The sequence below is a fragment of the Sinohyriopsis cumingii genome, chromosome 19 (genome assembly GCF_028554795.1).
Source record: "Sinohyriopsis cumingii isolate HCF-2022 chromosome 19, ASM2855479v2, whole genome shotgun sequence".
NCBI classification, from domain to species: domain Eukaryota; kingdom Metazoa; phylum Mollusca; class Bivalvia; order Unionida; family Unionidae; genus Sinohyriopsis; species Sinohyriopsis cumingii.
This window is the reverse complement of record NC_142979.1, coordinates 16,193,293-16,202,867: the sequence shown is the minus strand read 5'-3', so window position 1 is coordinate 16,202,867 and position 9,575 is coordinate 16,193,293. Positions and strand designations below refer to the sequence as shown.

At 35.5% G+C, this 9,575-nt stretch overlaps 2 protein-coding genes across 2 annotated transcripts; one reads left to right on the top strand and one right to left on the bottom strand.

Annotated features, from left to right (window-relative positions):
* Positions 1–491: 491 nt before the first annotated feature.
* Positions 492–5,987, top strand: LOC149775186 (uncharacterized). Its single transcript, XM_089944419.1, has 4 exons — positions 492–2,730; positions 3,402–3,571; positions 3,869–3,927; positions 4,745–5,987. The coding sequence occupies exons 1-4, from the start codon at positions 2,533–2,535 to the stop codon at positions 5,839–5,841; spliced, it is 1,524 nt and encodes a 507-aa protein (XP_089800545.1). The 5' UTR covers positions 492–2,532; the 3' UTR covers positions 5,842–5,987.
* LOC149775185 (uncharacterized) lies at positions 3,912–8,034 on the bottom strand. The gene is made up of 4 exons (XM_089944427.1): positions 7,371–8,034; positions 6,364–6,597; positions 5,864–6,005; positions 3,912–4,704 (listed from the first exon to the last, which is right to left on the bottom strand). Exons 1-4 carry the CDS (start codon positions 7,454–7,456, stop codon positions 3,937–3,939), a joined length of 1,230 nt encoding a protein of 409 aa, XP_089800553.1. The 5' UTR covers positions 7,457–8,034; the 3' UTR covers positions 3,912–3,936.
* Between the last annotated feature and the right edge of the window lie 1,541 nt (positions 8,035–9,575).

Sequence of the window (9,575 nt, the reverse complement as noted above, 5' to 3'; positions counted from 1 at the left end):
CAATTAAATGGTTGCTTTGGTCATTATGACACGTTATTGGTGTTATACAGTGCCAATTAAATGGTTGCTTTGGTCATTACAACACGTTATTGGTGTTATACAGTGCCAATTAAATGGTTGCTTAGGTCATTTTGACACATTATGGGTGTTTTACAGTGCTAATTGAATGGTTGCTTTAGTCATTGCGACACATTATTGGTGTTATACAGTACCGATTGAATGGTTGCTTTGGTCATTACGACACGTTATTGGTGTTATACAGTGCCAATTGAATGGTTGCATTAGTCATTAAGGCATGTTATTGGTGTTATACAGTGCCAAATAAATGGTTGCTTTGGTCATTAAGACACATTATTGGTGTTATACAGTGCCAATTGAATGGTTGCATTAGTCATTAAGGCATGTTATTGGTGTTATACAGTGCCAAATAAATGGTTGCTTTGGTCATTAAGACACATTATTGGTGTTATACAGTGCCAATTAAATGGTTGCTTTGGTCATTATGACACGTTATTGGTGTTATACAGTGCCAATTAAATGGTTGCTTAGGTCATTTTGACACATTATGGGTGTTTTACAGTGCTAATTGAATGGTTGCTTTAGTCATTGCGACACATTATTGGTGTTATACAGTACCGATTGAATGGTTGCTTTGGTCATTACGACACATTATTGGTGTTATACAGTGCCAATTGAATGGTTGCATTAGTCATTAAGGCATGTTATTGGTGTTATACAGTGCCAAATAAATGGTTGCTTTGGTCATTAAGACACATTATTGGTGTTATACAGTGCCAATTAAATGGTTGCTTTGGTCATTATGACACGTTATTGGTGTTATACAGTGCCAATTGAATGGTTGCTTTAGTCATTACGACACATTATTGATGTTATACAGTACCGATTGAATGGTTGCTTTGGACATTTCATCACATCATTGGTGTTATACAGTGCCAATTGAATGGTTACATTGGTCATTAAGATACATTATTTGTGTTATAGAGTGCCAATTAAATGGTTGCTTAGGTCATTTTGACACATTATGGGTGTTTTACAGTGCTGATTGAATGGTTGCATTGGTCATTATGACACATTATTGGTGTTATACAGTGCCAATTGAATGGTTGCGTTAGTCATTAAGACATGTTACTGATGTTATTCAGTGCCAATTAAATGGTTGCTTAGGTCATTTTGACACATGGGTGTTTTACAGTGCCGATTGAATGGTTGATTTGGTCATTATGACACATTATTGGTGTTATACAGTACCGATTGAATGGTTGCTTTGGTCTTTGATATGACCGAATCTAGATCATAAAATGTTCAAAGCATTGTTTTGTTGTGTGTGTGTATATATATATATAGAGAGAGAGAGAGAGAGAGAGAGAGAGAGAGAGAGAGAGAGAGAGAGAGCGTATAATAACAGTAGAAATGCAGACATATGAAACTGAACAAATTAAATTAATGAAAACATTGAAATGCTCAGCTAATTCAATATTCTGTAACATGTATGAATCAAATGCCCTGTGCATATGCGTCCTGGAAGTAAACTGAAGGGTTCTACAGAACTTGGTGTCTAAATTTTGCAGGTCATTGTCAGAGATGCCAACTCATGAGCATGCTTATGAGGAATCCTTGCATAAATGCTTAGAATGGATAATCACTTGAAGCAGCATTGCCATAATCATTAGTCCAAATAAAATTACCTGCATTTGCATTTTCTCTTATTATGTACCTTCATTTTCACATATTTACAGTTATAATCAACTGGTTTTTTGTTAGCAATATTTTTTAAATATTTTCTCCATGTCCGCACACTAAAAATAATTTTTGCAGAATTTCATAAATGTATTCTGGAATGTAGTATTTTTGCTATAAATTCATCACAATTCTACAGAAGCCAGAACAGTTGGCGTCTGCATCACGGTGATGCAGCAAACCCAGTAAATCCTGGTAGTTTTTATTTTAGTTTTGGTAATGATTGATGGCTATATTTGCTTGCATGTTGGATTTGTTTATAAAACAGCAAGGTCTTTATCGCTAGGATGATTTCCATAAAGTCTGGTCATTGTGGAGAAGTCGGCAAAAGTTTTTTTTATATCTCCTGTTGGCCATACTAGATGACGGATTTGCATCATTTGTATATGCTTGAAATGTCATCCTGACATTTGTGTCAAATCTGATCATATTCTATTCATCTATTCATCAGTTTCTTTTTCCAGAAGAAGCAATTTACAGTTTGTTATATTTAGCAACAATAGCCATATCTGACAGCAGATTATCATATTTCTATAAACTTTATTGGTCTATATACCACGGCACTCTTGGCTAAATTTAGATTTTGTGGCTTTTGAAAAGTTGAAAATAGCAATGCATAGATCCGACCTGTCAATCAAATCCACCGATATTGACCAATCGGATAAGAGCGTCCGGTGCTACGGTAACATCCGCCATGTTTTACCCACAAACAAACGTGTGGTGAGAATACAGCTGCATTACAGACTTTCGTGATTTTTGGGATATATTGGCAAAATGGTGCTTCGATGTGCATGGGGAACATGCAATGCAGATGAGAGATATCCGGAAAGGTTGGAAGGAGGCCGTTTTATTCGTTTTCCGACTCCAAAACGTGATTTGGAAAAGGTGAAACGATGGATCAAAGCGTGTGGTCGACCGCACGAACAGCTTAATATCACCAGAGTAAACCAACACAAGGCCGTTTGCTCAAAGGTAATTCAGTTTAGATTTCACTATAGTAAATAAGTATATGTAGTATTCTAGAAAGTAATGTTAAATAGAAAAAATATCTAATACACATTTTGTAAAGCTGGTTTATGTAATTGTTGTTATCATGGGTTAACTACATTTTTTCAGTACGTCATATGCTATTCATGGCGGGCAAGTTTATCACGTGGAAGAAAACCCTGGGAAGAACCGGATACTCACAGGAAGCTACTAAAAAGCTTTTTTACATACCCACATTGGCCAAGCCCAAAATCGGAACCAATGTGGACGTATGTGAGATGGCAGTAACCAGTAAAGGTGATAGTCTTTGACCACTCGGGCATCCATGTCACCCTGTAATACTAGTGCTTTAATTATAAGTATACATTTATCCCAAACCAGCCCTCTTGATATTTTTATCTTGTATTGAAGGAATTAACAACAGATTAATACCATGGGTTATTGTCAGAGCATGTATAATGGAGCATATATTTATGTTATGACTAGGTTATAAATAAGAATAAAAATTCTTTATTTCAGACTACATTGTCCATGCATCTAAATTAAAATAAAGATATAAAATGTTTCTTTGCTGATATTAATATAAAATGTAAAATCTGATTTGCTTTTTTGATTGTCATATAATGCATTGTTTTGTAAATATACATATTTTTCAGCACTTTGTTGGAGGAAATGGACCAAATGAGAATTACCCAGACCCCATTCAAGCTGATGGTTCACGTACTATGCCAGCAAGAAAACTTCCAGTGAAGAGAGCTTCTTCACAACAAAATGAAACCAGTCAACATAAACGCAAATGCCTGCATTTGGAAGAAAACATGACCACGTAAGTGCCAAGTAACTCACAGAATATGTCTAGCTTTATTAATCTTTTACATATGAAATTTAACAAGTTTAATTTCAGAATAAATTCAGACATTAATCTTAAAGTAAATATGCAAAGCTAGCAAGTTAATGAACTGATACTCTTTGAAAAGTGTTTCAATTATATTGCTTATACTTCACAATCAATTAAAAAATACATACATACCCCTGGTACATATATATATATATATATATATATATATATATGAAAACTACTTGTTGACTAACATCATTGTGCATAACTATTTATTTCTTACAGATTGAACAGTCCATATATGAATTGTGAGTCAGGGGTGTCTACACAGACTGAAAACCCATGTAAGTATTTTATTCTGAGGATTGCAGATGTGGAATTGCATAATCTCTGTAAAATTCAGATAACTTTTGTAACAATGAAGTCATAAATGGAATGTCTGGTTTAATTCTTTCCACATACATATCCTCCTGTGTGTAAACAATGAATTCACAAAATTCACAACCTGTAACCATAAGTTGGCCTTGAATCTGTGCATAGTAACTGTGTGTCTTCTTTAATGATACATGTTCATTCTTCTGTAAATAGAAATCTGGTATATCACTGCATGCCTTTTCAATGGTCATTTTTCTAGCAGAGAAGGGGCATTTAATTTCCACAATTCCACATACTCCATTGTCACACAGTTTCCCATCAGGCGAGGCACCCAAAAATGAAAAGTCATTATTAACCACAAAGCCACACTCATGGAAATGCCTAGACAGATACAATTCAAGATACTTTTCTTTAGCAGTTTTCTCATGTCTTTTACCGTATTCAAGAGCTTTGGCTTTCACGTCATTTTTTGAAAATAAACTGTTAATAAACGTTCCACTGGGTTTAGATTTCCTTGATATTACTTTTCCAAAATTAGATGATGTAAGTCTGTCTTTACTCTCATGAAACCAGTGATTCAACAAGGCCTGATTTCTTGTCTGTACCTCAGTGTCACATGGATTTATGCACTTTGTGTTCTCATTGAGTGGTTTGAACTCATCTGGTAAACAGACTGGAGAAGCCCTTGTCACAGATGTATTACCACAGTCCTGAGTTATTTGTGTAGTTTCCCTCAGGTACTTTGTCTGAAATGAAGAAAATAAATACTTTTCTTATTTTTTTCAGGGATATCAGCAATGGATATGTTAGCAGTTGCAGCTGAGAATCAGGATCTAAGGCTCAAATTGTCAAATAGTTCAAAAAAGATACAAGAGCTTCAACTTGAAGTGTCATCAAAAGAGAAAGAAATTCAACATCTGAAGAAAATAATTGCCAAGAAACAAACATTGAGCGTAGCAATTGTGAAGTATAAAGAAAACACATTGAAAAATTTGTTTAAATACTATACAGGAATCACATACATAAGGTTTTTAGCTTTATTGGCCTTTCTAGCCCCTATAGAGTGTCCAGTCAAATATGGACCAGGACGAAGGGATACAAAAAGCCTTATCCAGGAAGATGGACTGTTTTTAACAATATGTAGGCTTAGGCATGGTTTTGGTTTAAAAGATTTGGCCACACGGTTTGGACTCTCTGCACAGTCAGCTAGTGTTGTGTTTAACACATGGCTCGATCTTATGTATTTAAAACTTGGCCAGCTTTCAGTTTGGCCACATAGAGATACTATAATAAAAAACATGCCATCTGAATATAGGAAAGATTTTCCCACTACCATTATTATTATAGATGGAACTGAAATTAAAACTCAAATTCCAAATGCACTTTGCCTACAGAGCCAGTTATATAGTGATTATAAATCTGCAACAACACTAAAGGGGTTGATAGGTTGTGATCCTAATGGTTGTGTAATGTTTGTTTCAGAATTATTTACAGGATCAATTTCAGATAAATCTATCACAGAACAATCTGGTTTTTATGATATGCTTAAAACACTAAAATCAATTGGTTATATTAAAGAAGGAGATGCCATAATGGTAGACAAAGGTTTTAACATTGCAAAAGAAATAAGTGAACTTGGTTTGAAAATAAACATTCCACCATTCGCATCGGCAAGTAGGCAAATGACAGCTTCTGAGACACTTTTGACTAACAAAATTGCCAAACAAAGGGTACATATGGAACGTCTCATATGTAAAGTTAAAACATACAAACTTTTATCACATTGTATTCCTACATCTTTGTTTCAAAAGGCCAACAAAATATGGACAGTGTGTTGTCTTCTAACACTTTTTCAAGATGTTTTTGTTAAGGATGAACACTGAATATACTATGATTGGATAGTACCTGATACGATAATATTGACCCGATCTGCACGTCTCCTAGAGGTGTTGATACTTTAGGAATGTTTGGTGCAATTCTGCACTCTAGGGGTGTTCCCTTCAGACTAGAGAGATGAGACATGTCCTTTTCATCCACTTTCGGAACTCTAAATGTAAAAAGAAATGTAATGAAATAATCGTGTTAAACAATGTTGTTTTTTTGTTTACTTCATGTCAGTGCCTATTTTAGGCATCTATAATTTTTGCACATATTTTAAATGCACACCTTATTACTTATTCAATTTGATGACATTATATTGTAGATTTACATGAATATTTTTCTATTACATATCAATTCAAGTATGTTGTATCAGCATGATGAATAAAAACAAATTATTAAAGCTATATTGTTTGTCATGTTTATTTTAATCTGGAAGTAATAAATGGTTAACTCTATGTTCCATCTACAACCAGATTTTAAACAATTATTTCTGTTGGTAAATTATTTGTATTTTAAATTCATACTTTTTGTTTATATCTGTCTGGCAAACCACTGGCTTTCTTTTCATACTCTCTGTCGGTCTAGCAACCACAACATGGTTAAGTGGCACTGGTTTTATTTTCGATCCCCTTGGCACATGCCATTGCTGAGGTAAGCTTGTGCTGCTCAACTGGTCAGGAACAGTGGTGAAGTTATGTAGTTTGAAACCCCGTAGGGACTTAATTAGCCCTACTACATGGGAGCAATGCCCACTGACCCTGCAACAATACATATATATTTTTCAGATATCATACACATTAATTAGTTAAAAAAATGCTATTGGTGATGTCACAAAACCAACACCAGCGCCATCTACCAGATAAATAATTTAGAATGCAGTGTCGTGATGTTTTTCTAATGCAAAGGGATTTCAAACCAATATTGATTTTGACAATTTTTATTGGTTGGGAGTGTCAAAGCATTGTGACATCAAACGAGGGGGCTGAGTTTTTATCACGGGGCCGGGGTACAAAATATTCCGCCCAAATTACGTGACGTCATGTATGGATGACCCTTGACTAAAATTATTGATCACTGTGGAAATTTACAAAGGTGGCCAGGTAATAAACTGGGTCAAGAGAAAAGGACCTTTGGTGAAATCAACAGCTAACATGATACTACGATTTTTATTATCAACAGCTGCAGCTTTCGTTGTGAGATTACAGCACGCTAACACCTTTAGGTTGACCTCATCCAAATATATCCATTTACGTAATTTAACATTTGTTTTTGCCGAATGTTCTTCTTGAACAGTGTGTATATAATGACATTCTAAAAGAATATGGATGTATGAGGATCCAGATAAAGTGAATGCTCGCCATTTTAATGTATGTGCAATCAAATTGTAAAAAATAACACACATTAAATAGTCGGTACCGAACGCCTACATGACCTGCACGACTAATACTATAACAGTTGCCATTACTTCAGGGTATTAAACAGTTCAAATATTAAACATAGCTCATAAAAAATACAAAACATTAAATCTTACCCAGCTTTACATGAACAGTATGCATCTTCACACTTTTCCTCCGTAATTTCGATGTGCAGACGGTGCGGAGGCTGGTTCTTCTTCATAGATGGCTAGCATCTCGCTTCTACGTGAATCTTGTTTTCAAACTCCAAAACTTTGATTTCGTGTATATATCCTTGCGTAAAGTAGTTCAAACCCTTCTGCAACACTTTACTGGAAAGCTTCTCTTGATCAGGAAGGTATTTAAGTGAAATATTATCGGGAATACACGAGAGAGAATCTGACATGGTGCCTGTATTCTGTGATGATTCAGCCATTTTAATGGGAAGCTTTGGGTTCGCAGTAACAGTCTCTAAGGGGGCGGAGCTTCACTAGTCATTTAGGATCTATGCATTGTTGATAGACACTGTATAGATGATGCTAGATGTACACTGTGTGGATGCCAGATGCACAAAAGATAAAGGCCACACCATAAGTTTACTCGATATTAAGGGCTAGGTGAGCCATTCTTTTAAGGTAGTTTAACAAATCAGTAAATGTAGAAAACCAAATTCAAACAAAATACTCCAGTCACTGAGAAAACCAACGAAAATGAAATGCTCGAGTCAATGAGAAAACCGAATGAAAACAAAATAATTCAGTCACTGAGACTTTCCAACATATTTTCTGGTTCCAAGGGTCTTCAGAATTGATTTGTTTTATTGAAGAGTGAAACTTGTCCTAGTGAATACATGAATATATATATATTATTTCAAGGACATCTACTTATAAAGGACATTTTTATACCTCTTTTAAAGCACAACTGTCAACAAAGTACAAAATTTGTGATCCAGTTTATTTGGAATATCAGTAAATATATGCATTAAAAATTTGGCAAACTATCCCATATAAACCTGCAAACAAGTTGAGTCAACTGCAAGCAACACAGACCTTGATCTGTGAATGTGGCAGAGGTCATGTTGTTTGTTCAATTGATTATTCCTTAAAAAAACCTACATATACCCAGACCTGCTGGCACATTATGAAACAGCAGATCTGCATCTATGCAGTTTATAGTTGGATCCATCTTTTATGTGATTATGTATGGTCTCAGTCAAATATTTATCATTTCATTGTTTTACAAAGTGATGTCTCTGTCTGGACTGGTAATGAGACAAGGAAATCCCAATGGAGGGGTTACATTATTTGTGTTCTGGACTGGCAAAGTGTGTTGAAGAAGACATACACGATAACTTAAAAATGTCAGTTTCCTTGGTGACAATCCTGTACACTGCTTTTGTAGATCAGCTGGTACATTGTAAGACTGGGTCGTGAGTTCGACACACATTCCAGGTCAGCCTGTCTCGGATCCCTTTGTGTGTTCTTGTATGACTTTCCTCTCAAGAGTAACGGTAACAAGTTTTCAAGATGATGACTGTGGTGACCATATTGGATACCACATTGGCAGTATTTTCATGTGGGACAAATTAGACAACATAATAAGACTTTCACCTGATAGGACTATCCATTTAGGTGGAATAGTGATAACTAGATATCTATGATGGCCACTGCCCAGTCATATTAGACATCTGGCAGCACCATTTTCATTTAGGACCAAGCAGGCCATAGGATGCATTTTATGGAAAAATGGAAAGTTTCATGGCAGTCATCCAAGTAGTTTAGGAAGACTAGTGATAGCAAGCATGTGCTAATGGACTGACAGTTGACACACCATCCCACAAGCTCTTCTATGGCCAGGTGAGCAAACAAGAGATCTTCTCATCCGTCATTTACTATAGCATATCCTGTACATCGTTTTTCTATGGAGTTAATACTCACCGTTTGTGATCTTTATCAACAAATTACATATACTTGCATTTTCCAGATGAGTTACCATATATACTCACTTATAAGCCTAGTCCAACTCCAAACCATACAGACCCAGATCTGCTGTCACATAATGTGCTGGCAGCTCTGGATCTTGCAGTTTGTTTGGAGTGATCAGTAGAACAAACATTGCAGAGCCTGATCTGCTTGTGCATTATGCTATGGCAGATCAGGATCTTTGTTGTTTGCAGTTGGACTTGACTTATGAGTAAATATGGTAATATAGTCATTATCAAGGGTCCTGTTTGTTGCTTTATCAAATTACAATTATTAAAACCCAAACAACAAGCTGTCAAAACCCAAACAACAAGCTGTGAAAAATCTCAGAATTTGTTCACCATAGTCATCAGTTATTTC

What these genes read in the sequence shown, in the direction of transcription:
- LOC149775185 (XM_089944427.1), bottom strand. Translation starts at nt 7,456, where the DNA reads ATGAAGAAGAACCAGCCTCCGCACCGTCTGCACATCGAAATTACGGAG. An exon ending in CAGACAGATATAAACAAAAA is followed by an intron (nt 6,006 to 6,363) that starts GTATGAATTTAA and finishes TTTTACATTTAG; the next exon opens with AGTTCCGAAAGTGGATGAAA. An exon ending in GGTCAATATTATCGTATCAG is followed by an intron (nt 4,705 to 5,863) that starts GTACTATCCAAT and finishes TCTTCATTTCAG; the next exon opens with ACAAAGTACCTGAGGGAAAC.
- LOC149775186 (XM_089944419.1), top strand. Translation starts at nt 2,533, where the DNA reads ATGGTGCTTCGATGTGCATGGGGAACATGCAATGCAGATGAGAGATAT. An exon ending in TTGGAAGAAAACATGACCAC is followed by an intron (nt 3,572 to 3,868) that starts GTAAGTGCCAAG and finishes TATTTCTTACAG; the next exon opens with ATTGAACAGTCCATATATGA. An exon ending in TACACAGACTGAAAACCCAT is followed by an intron (nt 3,928 to 4,744) that starts GTAAGTATTTTA and finishes TATTTTTTTCAG; the next exon opens with GGATATCAGCAATGGATATG.